General features: G+C 36.5%; 1 protein-coding gene across 1 annotated transcript; it reads right to left on the reverse strand.

The window, feature by feature from the left end:
• Positions 1-5: 5 nt before the first annotated feature.
• LOC129742507 (unconventional myosin-XV-like) lies at positions 6-22,018 on the reverse strand (the record flags this gene model as incomplete). The annotated part of the gene is made up of 6 exons (XM_055734408.1): positions 21,867-22,018; positions 20,609-20,774; positions 19,146-20,239; positions 14,912-19,052; positions 14,467-14,713; positions 6-403 (listed from the first exon to the last, which is right to left on the reverse strand). Coding segments are annotated over exons 2-6 (6,006 nt in total), but the record flags the coding sequence as incomplete, so codon positions are not given.
• Positions 22,019-22,259: the final 241 nt, after the last annotated feature.

Raw genomic sequence — 22,259 nt, forward strand, 5'->3', positions numbered from 1 at the left:
TTCAATAAGCTTCCCGGTTCCATTGGCAGAATTGGGGCCGGCAGTTCTATTTTAGGCGATTCCGTATCGTCAATAGCGTTAACAGAAAATTTCCGTTCTTTTTCCATGGCACTTTTATGTATCATATGGGTTTTGAATGTTGCTACTGCGCTTCGACTGTGATCAGGTATTTTCGAAAGCCCTTTCATTTGTGGTTGGTAAACTTTTTTACTGTCGATGTCTCTTTGAATCAGCGATATTTCATATTGTTTTTCAATGCTCCCTCGTTCTTTCAAGTCGTTTGCTAATACAGAACCTTCCACTTCCGACCTATCCCAGACGGATTCCGAGAAGTTTTCTCGATCTCTAGACCTTGAACGAGATCTTGAACGTTCCCTTTGTAAAGGTATCTCTCTTGGTCCATCTGAAAATAAAACGAATAGAGGTTGAAGACAGAACTACGTAAATCGATCCTAGTTAGGTACCTATCTTTAAAAAAAATGACAAATTGTTAAACAGCAAACGTTTATTGTTTCAAGTAAAAATTTAAATTATTAAATTAAGTGTAAAGAGTAATATTTTTAAGCACAATAGTAATATTGGTGTATGATAAGTTTTAATCGCCGATAAATTTATTAATTTACTCATACCTAGCATTTCATCTCGCCTCACGTGTCAATGAACCCCGAACGAACTTTGATGCCAGAATTGATAGTAAACTGAGATCATAATAAGGTGTCAGCAGCAAACTGATAGCATTTTTTGCTGTTGAATTTTGTAAGAGGGCATAATTTGGCATAATTAAGGTTTCAAATATTTTTATTTGACAGCAAAATGATATCACATTTAGATATCAACAGCAAATAGTGAGCAAAATTTGGTGTAGAATTTAATTTGATAGCTAAACTAGGTATAATTATGGTATCCATATATTTTCATGAATTAAATACCTGAAAACACAATTATAGCATTATTTACTGTACAACTAACCCAACAGCAAAATTCGACATGATTGGGGAACTCTTAATTTTGAAAAACAAACTGAAATCAAAGTTTTAACTGAAATCAAAGTTTCAACCCGATATTAACATATCACACGGATTATTAAGTGCTGATTTTTCAGTGTCAAAACCCATCTGGATCAGATTCATTTAATCGTTTGCATAGTTGTCCATATGCAAACAATAAGAAAGATGCGCTTATTTCAGGTATAAGTTACCCTTTAATTTATGACTTTGTTTAAGTGGGTCTAGCAATAACTGATTGATAATCTTATTTTAATTCGAAGAGCAGGTTTGGAGCCGTTATTCTGAGTCGTATGAAAGGTATGAATTAAATATTCTTTAATACAGTTTTGAACATTTTCACCAAATATTGTCCATTAGTTGCAGAAAGATGTTTGTAATTTGTTGAAACTTAAAGTTGTGATAAGATTTCAAAATCGTTTCTACAGGTTTTGCGATTGAGATTAAGCGATTTTACAACAAACTAATCTGTTATCTTATTTTGATCGTCGCTGGGATATATTCTTCTTTAAGTTTTATGGCATATCGGCAAATTTTAAATCCTCATAAGAGAGTTATTAAGATAGGAATGAAAAATTGATAGGTGAATCTATTCGTTTTTTCTACCCAAAGTGCTTAGCTTTGAACATCAATTTTCATTTCTGTTCTAATTACTCTCTAATTACACGCAGAAAAATAAATTGTAGAAGCAATAATATTTGGGCCAAAAATAATAAAAATTTCGGTTGGGAAAATGCACAAATATATTTTTGGTAACCCTGACAAAAAATATCGATTTCATTTAAAATTATCGTTTCATTCGAAATAAAATACACCCTTTTTCAAAGTGATCCATAGTTTTGACCAAAATAATAAAATTTTTTTGGGTAAAAAATAACTGAATGCTGATGGTTTCAATTTGACAAAACTTCTGTGGTTTCAAATAACGAATTATGAATTTCAAGCCAATTGGTACAGAATTTTAAAATGCAATCACAAACACTTGATTTTAAATTATTATTTTTTATTTATCAAATAGAATTAACATACATAATTAAATCATGAATTTCATTATAAAGCAATATTTCTAGCAGCTAGAACCTGGAACTGGACCACCACCATCACCTAGCACAAAAATAGTTCTGAATGGCCGCGAGTAGCCGGGATCATGACTTATACGGGCCTTCGATGTATATTTACTTGATCAAGTTCCCGGTTTCCTCCGGATGGGTGGGACCCAGACGAGTAGTGCCTCTCGCTGTCGATACATTTGATATATTTCCCTGGTGGAATATAGAAATAGGTTCAATAAAGAATAAAATATAAGATTGAAATTAACTTACCATCAAATTCGCTGGAATTCGGAAACAGATAGTATTAATTTTTCCCGCGTATTTACCTTTTTTCTTTTTCTTTTTTTCTTTTTCAAACATATCGTTTTATAATCACACGTTAATGAAAATAGACTGATTTTCGGTTTGAAAACGAATCAATTTCGATTCTCACTAATAAAAAATGAGTGTGTAAAAATAACAATATTTTGTAGTTATTTTCAATCGATTTTTTCATGAAAATTAAAGAAAAATAGGCATTGAAAAGACAAAATAAAATAACAAAACGTTTTTTTGAACAAACCCCCCTTCTTTTTTCTGCGTGTAAGAATTATAGTTTTCCGTTATGCCATAAAACTTAAATAAAACTAATGTAAAAATAAAAAAAAATTACAATTTATTTTTGATCATATTATAAATTTAAAATATCATATTCAATTGGGAACTCATCTAGAAAAAATCAATAGGTCAACTCCTTTTAATTTTTCGAATATTTTTTGTATATTTAAATAATTAAATAATATTCACATGTTTCCGAGATACGTATATGGAGTTGTGTTAGTTTTGTTTGAAAACAACACTATACAATGGCAATTATATGAAATTGCGGAAAATGTGTTTATAACTCTTCACCATACTTGATTTTATTATCCAATTCAACATTAAGCTATCAAAAGACTCATGCAAAAAAAAATCTTTCAACAACTGGTTCTTCTTGGCTAGTTTCAACAAAACAAAAGTACCCATAGCCATATAGCCGATGTCACTGATCCACCCGTGGATGGAACAAAACAAAACACAAAAAAGTAAATAAAGTTTGTTTTGTGTGGCAATCGCGAGTTGTTAAAATTGTAATGTGTACTGGCGATTCTTACATCGCTGATTTCTTTATGCGGAGTTGAATTAATTCAGAAAGCGTGTCTTTCTCTCCAATCAACACGGTTACGAATAAGGTTTCTTCGATAACACCACCGGCACCGATACAGCTGCGAGGGACCTATCAAGACGTGTGAAAACTTTCCTGCTCCATCTTCCAGTGCGAATCGTTTTGGTGAACAAGGCTTCATATCACCCATCCACCGAAAAAACATTCGATTAATCCCGGTATCACAGGTATGTGACGAACAATGTTAATCATTCCTGAAAGAAGTGTTCCGAAAATCACTCATTTTCAATGAATGTTTCTGATTCATGTTCACTTCGCAACTGAACGTACAGCGGTCGGGTTTTGTTATTGATTGCTACAGGACCTATCCGATTATCGATCGTTCAATTCATCGCTAAAATACAGATCACCTCACATGATGCTTGCTGTCAAAACAGTGCATCATCAAATTAGAATCTCACCCAAGGCTGCAAAAAATCCAATCATTTAAGAAAAAATCGCTCAAATTTGAATCATTTGTAGTAGCCCGGTCGAATTCAATCAACATATTTTGATCACTTCAAAAACACCATCATGCTCAACATCTAGCAACTCGCTCACAGAAGAAAAAAAATCAAAACAAAACAGATCACCTGATTGACTGGTGAGCGGATTTTTTCCCCGTGATTGGTAGGCTGATTTGAATCCTAGTGAGCTTGATTTTATTTTGAAAAAAAATCATGACCAAACCGTGATCAGAATTTCAAAACGGTCATCGGCTGCTTGATTTTCATTCATGGATCTAAAATCGTGTATTTGAAATCCACGTGGTTTCTGAGGTAGCATGATGATGATGCAGCATGAGGAAACTCGAATCGAACATTGTCTTTGTTTGATGGTTTCGCGTCAAACAAATCCTTCGTAGGCAATGGTTTTTTTCTTGTTAATTCAAATATCAATCAATTTCATTTATTTGTAAAACTTTATTTATAATTTCAACTGAGATTCGATAAAATTTTAAGAAATTACCTTTTAACCTATGATTTTTGCCCAAAAATGTACGAATACAAAGAAAAAAAAAATTTTTGTAACTATAAGATTATTCATTCTTAGGTACTTTTTCATTGAAAATTTTCGTACTAAATCGTAACTTAAGAAAATTTGTCTTAAACCTTAAAAGGTGAGCTAAATTCGCTTTCTTCGATGGTTAAAATCTTAAAATTTGTTTAAGAGCTGGTAGATCAAACTTATTTTATTAGAGCATAAACAAAGTTTTTCAGTAGAGCCTTCAGTTTCTTAAAAAAAAATATTCTCAATTCAAATTAAACAAGCCTTATCTTCCAAACTCTTCTGCGAAATCACAGATTATAACCTTTAATGAAAATAAATCGAATTAAAAAAAAATAGAGATAAAATATTTTGGATCAAATTTGTTTGATGCAAAATTGATACAATTTAATGATTTTGGTTTGAAATTATGCTTAGAATAACTGCAATATTAACACATTACCGACCAAATACGAGGTATCTCGTTTTTACCTTTCGGCTAGTATGTTTCATAAAAAAGCATAATTCAAATGCTATGATTCTCATAATGACACATCATTCTACAAATTGAACAAAACACTTCTCGTTACTCAAATATATTTATGAGCAGGATTTACCTATTGGTTTTGAAATATAAAATTCCGAATTTTGGTGTTTGTCTGCATAGATTTTTTTCGCGGTCCTTAGTGTGTTAATAATGTAAAGAATACACCCAAAAAATAAAGAATTTTCTGCACATTTTTTTGGGTAACGAACAGGTAACAGCAATTATGTTTTTCATAAAGAATCAATTTCATCATTAAAATCCTGTAGATGATTTAAAAAAATAATATTTGAGTTTTTCGCATAAAATCAAAAACAACTCAAATTCTACTTTTTATTTGTGATTTACAGCTGAACTGGGTGTACAAGCTAATTTTTATTTGAAATATGAAATCTAGAAATAAAATTGACTAGTAATCTTCAGTTCATGATCTATTGAATTCCTCAACAATCATTTCCTAAATTTTGAAAATAAATTCGGAACCTGAATACAAAAATAAATTCTGTACTTTAGGCTTAATCTTATTTCACTATTTAAATTATTTATTTTAAATTTGTATTGTGCATTTGAATAAAAATTTGAAATTCATCATTTTAATCTGAGTCTGAGTTGTAAGAAATAAGTTTAAGAACTTCTAATTTGAATATAAAACAATTTTTTTCTTTTTTTTCATATTCGGAAAACATTTATCAAAATATTGAAAATGCATATGATCTCGGAAACATGATTAAAATTTGATATGAAATGCAAAACCAAATTTGATCCAAGATTGCAAAGCAGCTTTTCATTTTCATTCATTTATTACAATTTCTTATGATTACTCTAACTGAAAATCAAGAATCCGGAACTGGATGAAGACTCCGAAAACAGAAATACAATTTTGGTTATGGGAATTATGGTATCAGAACCTCCGAAATTGGTTTAATTTAATTTAACATTTGATATTCAGACCTGAATTTCTATAAACAAGTGAGAAAACTTTGAAAAAAGTCTAACAGGATTTTGAATTTGGGATGGGTTTTTGAGGTTTTGGCATTAGTTTTCAGTCTAGATTACTACTATTGGATAAACTTACTCTATTATCAAAATTTGATTTAGAATTTCAAATTTTGAATGTAGAGTAGAATACCTTGCTTGCATTTTTGGATCCTCATGGGGGTGGTTAAACCCCCAAAATCCCCCCGTTCCTACGGCCATGCTTATTATCTTAGTTTTGTGTTACTCTTTCACATGGAAATGGATTTTTTTAAATAAATTATCAATTAGTCAATCAAACGCAACCAGTTGGGGGGCGGGGGTGGCTTTGTTGGACCACATGTATTTTATACACATTTATCACTTAACCCTTCGTTTCATGATTTTTTATTTTTCCTTAAAAATCATTTTAAACAGTTGAAAATGATGTGTACACCAAGAAAAAAAATCAAATAAAATATGATTTTTCCATTTTTCCATACATTAATTGTTGCAAATTTGTTACTTTATGAAACGAAGGGTTAAAATATATGTATCCTATCTGTGAAGATTTCCTATGCCGAATGAAGAGTCGAACATAAATCTTATCTAAGAAATTTGGCCAAAACGTTTGTGAGCCCTATTTTTGAATCTATTCAATCATACACATCATTTTTTATTCCCTCATCTGAAATTGCTAGCTAAATGATAAAAGAAATTGACAGTTTCGGGTCAACTCATAAATTTTTCATGTTATTTAGTCAGTTTGAATTTGATGGCATACGATCCCCCCAACCTTTCATTAAAACAGTCTGAACTCAGAGAAATAATTTACCTACAAATTTGGAAAAAAAAGCTTAATGATACGTTAGAAATATTAAAGAAAACATGCCATTTATCTTTTTCAGTTTATCCTTTATAATGAAGAAGATATGGAGCAAAGAAAAAAAAAGTCCCATGATTACCCACTCTACCCTTCTTATTATAGACCATTTAGACTCAGCGTGATTTTTTAGGAGTACTTTATGAAATTAGTGCTATTTGAAAGTTTTTTAGCTCCTTTAGATATTGAAATCAAGAACGGTTTATTAACTAGTTTAAATTTACAAAGATTGAAAATTAATCTAAGGCTCTTAAAAACTAAATCCGACACTACATTCAAAAGTATTTGTTGAAGCTTAGCAGGGATTCAATAATCACTTGTATGCGAGAGGAGTTTATATTCGAAGCATATGGCGAATCATGTTGGTTTTCGATCAGGAGTGAATGGTTCAGGCAGTGAGTGAGTGATACATGAATCCGATCAGTAGCGAATGTTGTTTGATTTTAAGCATAGCAAATTAATATTTTTTTTTTAAATTTTTATAACGTTTTCCAACATCAGTATGAACAAAATCAAATTGCAGTTGTGTTTGTGAGGGAAAAATGTTCACTTCCGCCGTGTTTTAAATTTTAACAAGTTCGCTTATTAAATTGTTGTCCGTTACGTTAAAATTACTGAGAATCTACGGTGTCCCACACAACTGTTTTATTTTTCTGGTCATGCGAAAAAAAATTTTGAATTACAAATAAGTAAAGCAGATACAGGCAAACTAGAGGCAACCTAGGTTCGCTCTAACTGCTGTCATCGTGCTCATTTATTGCTCTAAAGGCAACCTAGTTTCGCTCGAAAAACGGACGGAGTCATCCTGAGAAAAAAGTCAGTTTTGCGAGAAGTTCACCAATACTCTCAAAGTTGTTGTCAAAACATTAAACAGCTGTTTGTGGCTGAAAGCAAAATTTTAACAGTTGAAATAATGAACGAAAAAATGATTATTGCGCGATTTTGAACCTCTCAGCCAAGCAAAATCGTACTATCTGCTGCCCAGTACAATTCGGACACGAAAAAAGGCAGTCCGGATGTGAAGAAATCCAGAAGGGAGAACAAAATGACAGCTGCATGTAAACATTGCGCTTGTTCTCACGCACACCTACGTATGGAATAACTCGAAAACCGAAAGTCGTTTTTTTATTCGGACGGATCCAGAGCCAAATCCGGAATTTAAAAAAAAATGCGCTATTAATTTTTGCAAACGCTTCAAAACAGCATAATCAACACTAGAATATGGTAGATGCTGCAACCAGTTGCAAGTTTCTCATTTAGCTCTAAAAATTAAAGCATATTTTGGCTGTTGTCAACAACATAAGAGACCTGTCTTGAATAGGGTCCTGATAGTTTGCTGAGGGCCTGAAGTTCATGAACAATTCGTTTCAGCAAACGAAACAGGCAGCACAACCGTTCCCTTGTGTAGTCATGGCTCTAGCTTGTTTGTTTTAGTTGTTACTTAGTCGCAGGTCTCTCATTCTATTCGAAAGATTCGATTCAATCTCGAGGCATGACTCAAATCTTCTGACCATCAAGAGAGACCTGTGACTTTGTGGCACTCGAAACAACTGAAGCAAGCCTAATGTAGACTTTAAACCAAATCCACAGTATGCAAACTGTTACTCTTTTGGCATCTGCAACAAATCGCATGTCTCCCATGTCGATGTTCATCAGTCGAGTCATGGCTCACAGTCTTACAAAGAAAAGAGAAAAAACACGGACAAGTCTTGAGAAAACCAGTCCAATTCACCTCATGCTGCTGGTTCCAAAGGAGATGACCAAAAATTACAACTACAATTTCTAAAGCTACTTTTGGCCATTCAATACGTTTGGCTTTGGGGATTTGACACCGTCTTAAAATTATAAATTAAAATTATTTTGAAAATTCAATAAACAAAACAGAGAAGGGTAAAGCGTTACTGACAATCAGGAAAGCGAATAAACCATGCATAGTTAGCCACCTTCAGATAGACAATTCACCCAACCAGGAACAATACAAGTCATCTGAATTATGAAATGCAGGTCTAATACGGAGAAATTTTATTGAAAGAATTTCCTCAATGTCATGAGTAATAAACCAAAAAAATATCTAATGGTTGTGGGCTGTTCTGAAAAACAAAACTTGCAAATAAAATCTCAACCACATTCAATAAGCACTACACTAATGCCATAACGTTGGTAAAGAGTCACAAATAAAATAAAACATTTAATTCTATTTACTAAATTTGTTTTTATTCGTATTGCAACTAACTTTATGTACATTGAGGGTTTATGCACACACGATAAATTTTAAATTTTTTAGCTAACCGACGCTAAATTCCCAGAATAAGTGCTCAACTCGTTTAAGGAAAGGCGATTTTCGAGACAAGAAGAGTATGAACAATCAGATATAGGGCAAAGAACTTATTTTGGACCACCTTATTTAGCTTTTAATTTTTCATGATACTTTATAAGAGCGTTAGACAGCCTGGTCCAAAATAAGTCCCCTGGTCCAAAGTAACTCCGTTACCCAACTAAATTGTTCAAACTGTTCATGTCTCGAAAACTTGCCTTTCCTCATGCAACGGGTTGAGCACTTATTCTGGGAATAAGGCATTGGTTTTTATAATGTACTAGGCAGAAACTTATTTATGTTTATTTAATTTAACGAATAAACTCGACACATTCGGTTATTTTGAACGCCTCATGTTCGTCCCTCATGTCAGTTTTTCACACAGCAACTCCATAAAACTGTGTTTCTTGATTCGATGTTTCTAATTATTTCAATTTAAAAAAAATGGGAGTTGAGGTAAAGTTATCATACATCAACCCTACAACCTACCAGATTAAAATTTCAGTTTCAAATACGAGATGCAGATTCTGATTTTACATACTCATATAAAATTCTGATTTTAATATTAGTTTTGTATTTTTAAAACTTGTATTCGAGTGCCTAATAAATCACGTCTCGTCACGCGATCGATTCTTAGAATAAGAATAAGCTCTTGTGATTAGAGTTTATAATTCACATGCACATTTTAAACATGGACTATACTAAGATATTTAAAATAACCAATGTTTTCTTCTTCTTCTTTTTAGCATATTCGCTTCCCAGTAACAAAATATGTTCTATGGTTGCATAATTTTGTTTTCTAGTATAACTTTGGGCGTTTAATCTGTGGCGGAATTCTCGGACTTGCATTGCCGAGCTTTCGCCTGAATAGATTTCAAACGAGAGAACAATAAAACAGTCTTACTTTGTCTTGTATGCTAAACGGTCGACTTTTAATTCGAGAATCAAATCCCCACATTGGTGACCCCGACGCGAAAAAATATAAAATGTCGGATAACGAGCAGGAGGGGCAGCCACATCGTACGGCTTCGGTGGCTGTGAAATTACCAGAGTTTTGGCGTTCTGATCCTGCTATGTGGTTCGCACAAGCCGAGGCCCAATTTGCTTTAGCTAATGTTGTACGAGACCACACAAAGTTCTACCACATCGTGGCAAAAATTGATCAAAATGTTATATGCCATATATCCGATTTAGTGGCCCATCCTCCGGAGCACGATAAATATATCGCTGTTAAGGAACGGCTCATTTCCCGTTTCGAAGTTTCAGCCGAAGGGAAATTGGAGCAACTGCTTGGTTCCACTGATCTCGGTGACATGCGACCTACTCATTTGCTGGCCAGAATGAGGGAGTTAGCGGCTAACCTCAAAGTCACTGATGATTTGCTAAAGATGCTGTTCCTTCAAAGATTGCCGCCTCATGTGAAAGCTGTTCTCGTCATCAGTGATGGTGATATCGACAAAATAGCGGCAATGGCCGATAAAATGATGGAGAGCACACAAAACGTGTCAGCTATTGCGACAAGTTCTTCTTCATCAACGAAACAGGATGTGGCTTCTGTTAATGATTCGTCGCTTATGGATTTGCAAGAACAAATAACGTTGCTGTCGGCAGAAGTTCGACGTATGAAAACCCGTTCAGCATCTCGAAGCCGGTCAACTTCAAAATCTGACCGTGAATTATGTTGGTATCATAAAAAGTATGGTAATCGTGCCTCACGATGTCGTGACCCTTGTGAGTTTTCAAAAAACTAACATTTCGTTCACCTGAATCGGCGGAGGTGAGCGATTTTCGTAAAAGTCGCCGTCTTGTGATTTATGATCGTTCGAGTAAACACAAGTTTTTAATTGACACCGGATCAGACGTTTCTATTGTTCCCGCCTCGATGACGGATAAGCAGAATCCACCTACTGGCATACAGCTCCATGCAGCAAACGGTAGCGACATAAAAGTGTACGGCTCTAAATTCATCAACACAGATCTCGGTCTGCGACGCACGTTCTGTTGGAATTTTCTTACCGCCAACGTTAAAATGGCGATTATTGGTGCAGACTTTTTGGCTAACTTCGGACTTTTAGTCGATCTAAAAAACCATCGACTAATGGATGAAAAAACTGGACTCCAAGTGTGTGGTGCAATTACATCTGCTCTTGTTTTTGGTGTGACAACAGTTGGAGTCAATCATCCGTTTCGAGACCTTCTCCTGGAATTTCGTGAAATCACAGTGCCAAATTCAATGTTAAGCGAAACAAAACATAACGTGAAACATTTCATACAAACAAAAGGTCCGTCAGTGGCATTTAAAGTTCGTCGTTTATCTCCTGAAAAACTCGAAGCTGCTAAAGCTGAATTTAAGATCATGTGCGATCTTGGTATCGCCCGTCCTTCCAGCAGCAGCTGGGCGAGTCCCCTTCATTGTGTTCCGAAGAAAGATGGAAACTGGCGCTTTGTTGGCGATTATCGAGCGCTAAACAAGGTGACTATTCCCGACAGATATCCCGTTCCGCATATTCATGACCTTTTATATGCATTCAAGGGAAAGTCTGTTTTTACGACGCTGGATATGATTCGTGCTTATCATCAAATTCCTGTCAACGAAGAGGACATCGAAAAAACGGCAGTCATCACTCCTTTCGGGCTGTTTGAGTTCCCGCGTATGCAATTTGGCCTTTGCAATGCTGGGCAAACCTTCCAACGGTTCATGCACCAGCTGCTGGGGGATTTCGAGTTCGTAGTGGTCTATATCGACGATATTTGCATCGCATCGACATCGATGGAAGAACACCTGCTGCATGTGCGAAAAGTGTTTGAGCGCCTCAAAAGTTTTGGTTTGGTGATAAACACAGCTAAAAGTAAGTTTGCACAAACAAGCGTCGAATTTCTTGGTTATACCATCAGTAATGAAGGAGTGCTCCCTTTGCCAGAACGTGTTAGAGCTGTTAAAGAGTTCCCGGAACCGTCAACTGTGAAGGATTTACGTCGGTTTTTGGCACTATTGAATTGCTACAAGCGGTTCATTCCTCACGCCTCCGATGTGCAGTTGTCACTCCGTACTTTGATCCCAGGGAACAAGAAAAATGATACGAGAAAATTAGAGTGGACCGATCCGGCTCGATCAGCGTTTCTACAGTGTAAGCAATCATTGTCAGCTGCTACATTGTTACACTATCCAGATGCTAGGATGCCGCTCGCTCTCATGGTCGACGCTTCGAATACCGCTGTAGGAGCCGCGTTACAGCAATTGGATGGGTCATTGTGGAAGCCACTGGGTTTCTACTCGGAAAAGTTTTCTCGAACCCAGCAAAAGTATTCTACGTTTGGCCGCGAGTTGACAGCAGCAAAAAAGGCAGTACAATACTTCCGTTTTATGCTTGAAGGTAGGAAATTCATTATCTTCACTGACCACAAACCTCTCACGTACGCTATGAGCTCACACACTAATAGTCGTTTGCCTCATGAGCAAAGATATTTGGAGTATATTTCTTGTTTTACGACTGACATAAGACATATTAGCGGAAGTAATAATGTGGTAGCTGATGCTTTATCACGGGTTTCGACCATTTCAGCTCCTTCACCCCTCGATTATGAGCAAACAGCTTGTGATCAAGCTAATGATCCTGAACTGATAAAATTGCTTTCTGAAAAGACATCGCTGAAATTGCTGCTGCGACAAACCACCTTAGCGTCTAAACCAATCTATTGCGATGTGTCTGTCGATGGAAAGGTTCGACCATACGTTCCTGCACAACATCGAAGAAGTGTATTACTGTTCTTGCATGGCATAGCACACCCCGGAATTCGAGCGACTCGGAAACTTCTTTCGGATCGATTCGTTTGGAGTTCAATGAATAAAGATGTGAAGAATTTTGTAGAAAGTTGCTTGGCGTGCCAGAGGTCTAAAGTTCATCGCCATACTCGTGCAGCTTTGCAATCTTTTGATTTACCTAAAGTGCGTTTTCGACATATTCATGTGGATTTAGTTGGGCCGTTACCTCCATCTAATGGTCAACGCTACCTTCTCACCATCGTTGACAGGTTCACACGATGGCCCGAGGCTGTACCATTGGCGGATATGACCGCTGAAACTGTGGCACGCGCGCTTTGTTCATCTTGGATTTCTCGCTTTGGTGTGCCGGAGCGAATCACAACGGACCAAGGGAGACAGTTTGAATCGAAACTGTTTCGAGAGCTAGCAGGTATTAATGGTTTTCAACATGTCCGAACGACTGCATACCATCCACAAGCAAATGGCCTTGTCGAGCGTTTCCATAGGACATTAAAAGCAGCTATTATGGCAGTGGATGCAACGCACTGGGTCAACCGTCTTCCACTCATCTTACTTGGTTTACGTTCTGCCTACAGAGAAGATCTCGGCTGCTCCGTTGCAGATTTGGTTTACGGACAATCTTTAAGATTGCCTGGAGAATATTTTGAAAAAGTTCCCGAAATTTCTCAAGAAGATTTTGTAATCCAGTTTCGCAAAGTTATGCAGGATTTGAAACCACATGGACCTGCTCATCATTCCAAGCCTGCCGTTTTTGTTCAGCGAGATCTAGCTAAATGTTCTCACGTTTTCGTGAGGGTTGATTCGGTGAAACGGCCATTGCAGCGACCATACGAGGGCCCTTATCAAGTCCTAAACCGAGGTGACAAGTTCATGGATTTGTTAATCAACGGGAAGCGTCAACGAATTACGATAGATCGACTGAAGCCTGCAATTTTATGTGATGATAATATTAGTAATTACCCGTTAACTGATACTAAAACTAAAGTTACCCCATCCGGGCATAGAATTAGATTTCTGGTGTAACTGGGGGGAGTTATGTGGCGGAATTCTCGGACTTGCATTGCCGAGCTTTCGCCTGAATAGATTTCAAACGAGAGAACAATAAAACAGTCTTACTTTGTCTTGTATGCTAAACGGTCGACTTTTAATTCGAGAATCAAATCCCCACAAATCTAACAAAAGGAAAGTTTTGTTTCGAATTATTGCATTTCTCTTCTAATCAACGCATTCTCTATACAAACTAATTTATGGAAAATCAACTAAATTTTGCTATCACGATTTTAGGGCCATATGTGCTGACATTTTAATTGACTTAAATAGTACACAGCACAAAAATGAAACCAAAATTTTCAAACGTGGACAGCAAAGTAATACCATATTTTGCTTGTAATGAAACCTTAACTATACCTCGTTATGCTGTCGTTATTATGAAAGTTCTGAAAGCAATTTGGCATCATAATTTTGCTTTCATTGGAAAATGTGTGATGCTATATATTGGCATCATTGTGCTCTCCAAGCTCTCGAAAAACGAGGTTTAGTTTGGGTCTCAGTTTTAGCAAAATTTGGTATCACTTGTGTCCTTATGTCAAGCAAAATGAGAGCAAGTTGGGCTCTCAGTGCGCGATAGCAAAATTTGCTATAATTTTGCCATAAAAGTCTGCTTGGGACATACTTAAATTTATAGGTAATATTATAAAAGAATAGAATTATGGAACAGTTAAGACTCAAGTTGATTAATATAGTACTTTAGAAAAGACTTACTTGACTCGTAGACAAGTTCTAGCTTAGCGGCTTCAGCTCTGCTCCAAGAATCATTGAAGGAATCTTTTGCCCCAAATGTATCTCGTTCCTGACGCTGCACAAAAGACGGGATATCTTGTGTTTGATTTTGCAGCGGAAAATGAGGGTTTGCTATTGAAAAGAGAGGCGGTGGAGGAGCTGGTGGTGTAGTATTCGGCGGACGAACTGGAGGGGGAGGTGCTGGAACTGCAGGTGCTGGAGGAAGTATCTAAAAATATTTGACACCATAAGCATTTGAGGTGTATGAAAGCACTTTCACTTGATCACAGCGTGTTAACAATTATCCTCACAAGTTTAGGGGTAGAAACTAAGGAATTGCGTTTTGCTGAGATACAGTAAAATATCATGGTATTCATAATAATATATTTTTTAGAAACATGTTCGCTTATTAAAAGTTTTTACTCACCGATGGCCAAGATTGGTTTACAGAACGTTTATCTGCGTCTTTTCTATGCAATTTATTGGAAGATGAATCAGTTTTCCGAATAATGGACGCTCCTGCCAGCTGTTGCTCCAAGATCATTCTTCTAGTGTCTTCAAGTTTTGCTGGTGCACGCTCATTTCTATCTGATCGCGTGCTTGTAGATCGAACAGAATGACCTGCTGTTACTTGCTCTAAACGTTGACGCATTTCGTTACTTAATTTGAGTTTCCCAACATTAGCAGGTGGTAGAGGTTTTTCTACTCCTCCATCGATACTTCTCTTTGTAGGCCGAATAAGCTTGTTGTTATGCTCATCTGGCGACTTATGATCATTACTTTTTTCCTGCTGTGAATCTATTTCAAATTCATCCCACTCTATTCCATGGACAGAGTCCAACAGAGATTCGACGTTAATTTGAGATTGCGGCGTTGTTTTTCTATTGCTTTGACGAAGTTTGAATCTAATATAGTTTTCTTCGTCTTCGCCATTTGCATCCTTTGGCGGAGGCCATCTCCATTTACCAATTCTAACAGTTTTCGCTCTTCCGTATGGATCTATGAACGGGCGGACCTCTAACGGATCTTTCATTTCCAATGGTGGAGGAAGCGGAGGCGGTGGTGGTGGTGGAATTAAATTAGATGAAGAAGAATCTTTTCTATTGTGCCTGATATCGGATGCAGGTGAGCTACTAATGTCTGGTCTCACTTTGATGCTAGATTTTCTGTTAGAATTTTGTAAAACTTGTGGAGTAACCGGAGGTTGATTATTCAGGACAGAGTTGCTAGCAGTCGGAGATGCAACATTCTGCTGAGTTAATAATGTTTGTAACGCTTGATTTTGAGCGATTAGTTGTTGCTGAATTTGGATGTTTTGAGCCATCGCAGACTGTAAAAATGCTCTTTGAACTTGTTGTTGGTAGGATGTGTTTTCTATTCCTGGAGATAAATTGAAAACATCGGGATTACCAGGACTCAGCATTCTAAGGGGGCTAGCATTAATTTGATTCGGAGAATGCATTTGTGAGGCATTCAAATTAGTCATATTTGGCGAAAAACTTTTACTATTCGAAGCCTGATGTGTCGTACCCCCACCTTTAATAAACGTTTTTAAACGAAAATGCTTCTCCAGAAACATAACATTTTGGAGAGAATCTGTTTGGGACAAAAACTTTTGATAGCAGTCGGGTACATTATCATAAGATTTTGAGGCTCCACGAATACTGGCAGCCAAAGATCTAGCGTCAGATAATTCATCCAACGATCCGTCTAAAACAGGACTGAAAAGATCATCTAAGAACTGATCAACATCGGAAGCCTGCGAAGGAACACGGACGCGTCTAACGTGACTTGCAAGGGATGGAGCTTCACTTGTGTCTGACATAGCAGATGAGCGGATACTCATTTCAGATCTTTCAACATATTTGCTTGAATGAGAGCCAGATAATTTCTTGGAAGCAAATTGCGATTTAACATAGCGGGGTTGTGACTCTTTAAGTGGAGTGATGGTATCGATTTGACGGAAGCGATCAGCCTGAAATTGGGGTGTTGTTATCGAATGAAAATCATCAGTTAATCGCTCCTCAGCTACATCATGTTTTTCCCTTGTATCAATATTCAGCAAACCGTCCAATGATCTTGATCTGATTTTTTCAGTGTTATAAGAAATGTCTTTTTCTTTTGTATCTCGTAGAAGAACATCATGCGAAACTTTTCTAGTTGACGATTCTTTTCTCAAATTATATTCCAATGGAATTTCATCTTTTTGGGCATAGTGTTTTTTTGGAGTTGTGGGTGATTCTAGTACGTATTTCATGGAAGGTGGTTCGGGTGGCGGTACCTGTGGTCTTTTAGGATTGTTTTCTGTTTCTGTGGTAAACTTATTGCCGAAGGGAGATCCTTGACTTTTGTTTAATGAATATAACGTTCCATTTTCCTTTTCAGAAATAATATCCATGACAAAATCTAATCCACACGAATCAATCTGTTTGCTATCCTCGTCAATTGCGACTGTCCATCCTAAGTTAGGAATTCCAAGCGATGAAAGAGCCAAAGCGGCAGCTTCTTCGCATGTTGTCCATGAATCTACAGCTACTGTCTGAACAACACCATCTGGAAGGAGCAAACCTAAAGCCGTATCGGCTTGTTTTGCAGATGCTATCCATTCGAGCCAAGCCGGTGGAAATGAGCGAGATGTACTGGTATAACTATTATCGGATTCATTTCGTAACAATTTTTTTAATAACTGCTCTTTCGTACAATTAGGTGCATGATCACAAATGAATTTGATTAAATATTTTTTAAATATCGTTCCCGGTTGAAAAGCTGATAAACAATGCGTCATGAGAAGCCAAAGTTTCTTGGAGACTTCATGTTCCGCTTGGAAAATTTGATTGCAAATTTGTACGTATATTTCATCTCGTAATCCTTTCGATGATAATGCCTTGAAAACTATGTAATCGGCTATAATTTTGTTTCTGTTATAATCTTCAATAACATCATTAGACCATTTCAATATAATTTTAAATATTGCAATGGAATCTTTAAAATCTTGATCACGTGCCGATGCACGGGACAAAAATGGAGCGCTTATGGCTTCTTGTTTTGCAGATATTTTTACACCGTTGCAGTAGATCGAACTGAATTTTCCAAATGCATATTGATCTAAATCCACCGGTAAATCGTCAGCCGTGGGAGGTCCGGGAACTGTGCCAACCACCTTCACTAACATCTCTTCGTTCCTCTGGTTGCCTTGTGTTTTCGACATAACTAGAGCCAGATCTGCCGGAACCTCCAAAAACACAGAATGACTTTCTCTTTCAACTTGATTAGCTTTTCCTCTGTTCATTTTCTCAATATTACGAAGACGCAGCGTTTCCGCTTTAATTTTAGTGAATTTCGCTCTTTGTAGTCGGCCTCTGTATAGCGATTGTGCTTTAATAACGCCTGTTCTTAGTGACACAAATCTTTTCCGTTCGCGATATCCACGCCATATTTTTTGAATTACTATCGCACCGTGCTTTTGATTATATATCCGTTTCCGCTCCAGCATCCCTCTAACGAATTTTTGAATAGTTACAGCTGCAGAACGTAAACGCTCTGTTCTACTGGCCTCGAGACAACGGTGCAAACTTTCTCTCAAAAAAACTCGTGTTGCTCCTAATTGATAATCGGGTCCTTCTGTTTTAGTTTCCGGTTGCGCTTCCAGAACAAACCTGCATAATTCTCTGTAGGGAGTGCCTCTCGGAATAGGCATTTTCAACATATGTTTATAACGTTCTACGAAATGTTGGAAACGCAATCTTACAGGGTATCCATTTTGTCTTATTCTTATAGTGTCTAATACACCGAGATATCTCAACTGTAAAAGCACACACGGCATGTCCATTCTCAAAGCTTGTTTGTCATTGTTCGGTTTGATGCACCGAACAAACCATGGATTACATTTGGCCATTGACTGCAGTAGTTGTTGTAATGAATCAGAAAATCGTGCAGCAACTGTGGGTGTTCTTGGCTTCATGGTAACAAATCTTCCATTCATACCTCGAGGTAATGTTTTACCAATGTCACGTTGAGCCTTAAGCTGTTTTGTCATTTCAATTACCAACGGCTCGGTACTGGAGCATAGAAACTCTATTACATCGGTTCGCAAGGCATCTCTATTCTTCTCCAAGAAACCATCTACGCAATACCATACTTGACCAGCGTAATGTGTCACTCCAAACTCTTGAGCTCCTATTCTTGGCCTAGAATAGAGCGCATTGAGAGCATGGTTGTAATGACATTTCTCAAGGAAGCTCAAATCATTTGCTCTAGGGAAATTAGACTCATCATCGAGGAGATGAAAAATGCCCACTGGTTTCTTGGCGAGCAGATGAATTGCGGGTAAATTGTCTTCCCATTCCAAAGGAACCCATTCAAGCCTTTCTTTAGCATATTCAGCTTGCTCCAGCTTGAATACGTGTTTGTTGAAATATAACTGTAAGCTTTCATTTGCGTAGTTTATACACAACTGCTCGAACGAATTTTCCGACAAATTTTCGAATCCAAATATGTCCAATATGCTTATACGATGAGCATCATGAGTTCCAACTTTATGAATCATAGAATTTATCCTCATAACAAGCCTAGAATGAATAACAGAAAGTTATGTGTATTTATTGAAGAACTACCTAACATCAGTTCAAATTTATACTGTGTTCAATTCGATAAATACATACCAATTGAATAATCCTGAATATAATGCTTTCGCTAGTGCATCTCTAGCATCTAGGGCTTGATCGATGCTAAGCGGAGTATAAAGCCGTTCTGATCTTGTTTCAGTTATCCTTGATGTTAATGAACGAAGTATTCCTTCTGAAGGAATTTGAAGAAGATGTGCAGCCCATTTTATTTCAGCATCTGATCCTATTTCAACTCCTTCTTGACCGTGCCTCAATTGGCGACGGTGAAAGTATATATTGCCAAGATGCAGAACTGATGCAAGGATGTTCATTATCCCTTCTCGCTCGCTCTCCGATACGCCTAAAACCTGCATCGCCCCTTGAAGAGATTCCCAATCCACTCTTCCAGCTGAACAATCTGAGCCCCCTTGATTTAAATAAAAATATTTTTCGGCTTCCAGAAGCCCAAATTTCGAACGATCACCTTCCGACAGACCTCCTAACAGCTCATAAAATACATGATAATTTCTCTCTCCAGGTGCCTGGGTGACTATGCGTGATTTTTCTAACAAATATTGTGTAATCTTCGCTCCAACGATTGCTCCTGATTTGAAAAACACCTCAAGATACTTTCCAAATCTAGAACTGTTATCATTACGAGTTGTTTTAGCGTTTCCAAATGCTTCTAATAAAGGTGCTGCTTCCAGAATTTGCTCGGTTATTACGGCTGAGGCTGTACCACCAACTGGTGTTACAGCGGCCAAATATTGCATCACTAATTTAGTAGACTCCGTTTTTCCAGAACCAGATTCTCCTGATATAACTACCACCTGTGGCGAGGGCAGCGATGCATGCGCTGCAGAGCTGATCGCAAATAAGTGTGGAGGTAATGAGCCCAATGGTTTTCCGGAATACATTTTGGCCATTTCAATTCCATATGAATCTGCAAACATTTTGTACGGATTCACCGCAATCAATATACTGCCTGCATATGTATAAATCAATCCATTGTCATAGCGTAATCTCAGATTCCAGAGTAATGATGCTTCATGCAAATCATCCAGTTGGGTCATATCATCTACTCCTGTTTTGCCCAAATCTTGACGGGGTCTTAAAAATCCTTCATTTGATCCAAAAGTAAATGTTTGTTGCTGAAATAAGACAAATGTATGAGAAACAAGCAAGTAGAACCTTCAATGACCTGAATTCTTGAATCGAACAATTGAACGTTAATGTCATTTAAACTTATTACGTTTTTAATTAATGTTTTTATTACGAATGTGAGTTAAATGTGATCCAAATTAAGGAGTTTTAGAAAAAATTTTAATGGTAAAAAGTTTGGTTTCATAAATTACTCTTTCAAAATCATTTTAAGGGTTTGTTTTGATTTTACTTTTTTCCCTAACGGCCTAAGTTCTTCTTTTGATGCACCTTTAAACCTAAAATTGACGATTTTTCGGTCCCTTTGTATGTACATACAAACAGTGAATAAAAAAGGATAATCGAATCTCTTTAATTACCTTGCCATTTATAACAGCCTGGACAATGATGACCTGGGCTGCTCGATGTACCTCTACTATTTCTCCTGGTAATGGAGGTCCATGTCCTGGATCGAACCACACTAAATCTCCAGTAGCCCAATTCATGTTGATAGTTGTCGATCACGCGTGCATTACTAAAACAGAACTTCAAAATACAGAAGACAGTTTTATTATGTTTTTAACCAACGAAAAAATCACTTCTTAGTTAATATAAATTACAGTGACACAAACATAAACCTTACTAGTAAAATTACGAATTCACGTTTTCAATATAGCTATCATTATCAAAAAAATAACATTTAAACCCACTAACTCCTTTTTTCGTATGTGTTTCTATAACAATTGACAAATGAACTGCTATCACAGTAAAAGCATCACTGGATCAATTAAACTTTATAAAAATTAAACTTACGAACTGCTTACGTCAAATTCCAATTAAAAATACTTTTGAAATATGTTTTGTTCGTCTCCTTTATTCAACACATAAAATGATTTCAGTAAATATGGTGTTTATCCCGAAACTAGCCTTATTACATACGCAGAAAACGAATCCGTACAATCTCGATATTGCAGCGATTTGTCTCCTAACATTTTTGATCACCGTATTTGCAACCGCCAGGGTGTAAGCCGCAAAATCATTTGCAAGATTCTTATTCTGTAACCAATGGATCGTTTTCTTCCTAATCGCGCAACAGCTTAAACGAACGAAAGACTGCGTACACAAATTGGACTCTCTAATTATGTAGGTCAAGCATTATATTGTCATATAGGACAATTTGCATAAAAGGGCGGCAACAACTTGTTTTGTTTTAGATATAGGTACCTGTGCAAATGAAGAAAAAAAAACAGATTTTTTGGGATTTTAAACCAGTAGGTTTATTCATCCCCACAAAAAAGCATATTATTCTATACGAAACTTCTTTTTAACCACCTTTTTTATTCCTCCAACGTCCAAAAAATGGTATGATTCTACAATAAATGATACGGAATTCGATCATTTCCGTGTGCTAATTAAACCTCACTGACCTGTCTTTCATTGAATAAGAATAATGGTTTATGTATTGTTTGAACTATCCGAATTAAATACAGATAACGTTAAATAGTTTCCGTTTGTACATGAAATTATTAGTAAAAGTTTGTTTCCAGAACACTCGTTTAAATCTTTCGTTTTGCCATGTATGTATCACTTTCCAAATCAGCAGAAGAGAAACAGCACAAACGAGGTTTCATCACTTACCTTGTTTTGTAGACAATATTCACGTTTCACTAACGTTCACAAATCATACAGACTTTCAAAAATTCAGAACTAATAACTGTTTTTCTGATGCTTTAAATTGTTGAACAGTTCTCACGCGAGCTTATTTACTTAATAAATACAAATTCTTCAACATGTATATACCACGTATACCAACACGGTAAAACAGATTATGGCAATCGGGCTTCAAATTTAATCACGGCCATTCCCTATTGGAATTTATGAGCACCTCACTAGGTAAAGATCTATCAAGTGGGCCATGGAATGTCCGAAAAGGATACTACAGCTTTTATAATCCAATACAGACATGTTTTGAACATTTGCTATACATTTCAGTCCGCCCCTTGATTTTTCTGTGAAGATATTTAAAAACAC

This window comes from Uranotaenia lowii, chromosome 2, assembly GCF_029784155.1.
Source record: "Uranotaenia lowii strain MFRU-FL chromosome 2, ASM2978415v1, whole genome shotgun sequence".
In the NCBI taxonomy this organism is placed as follows: domain Eukaryota; kingdom Metazoa; phylum Arthropoda; class Insecta; order Diptera; family Culicidae; genus Uranotaenia; species Uranotaenia lowii.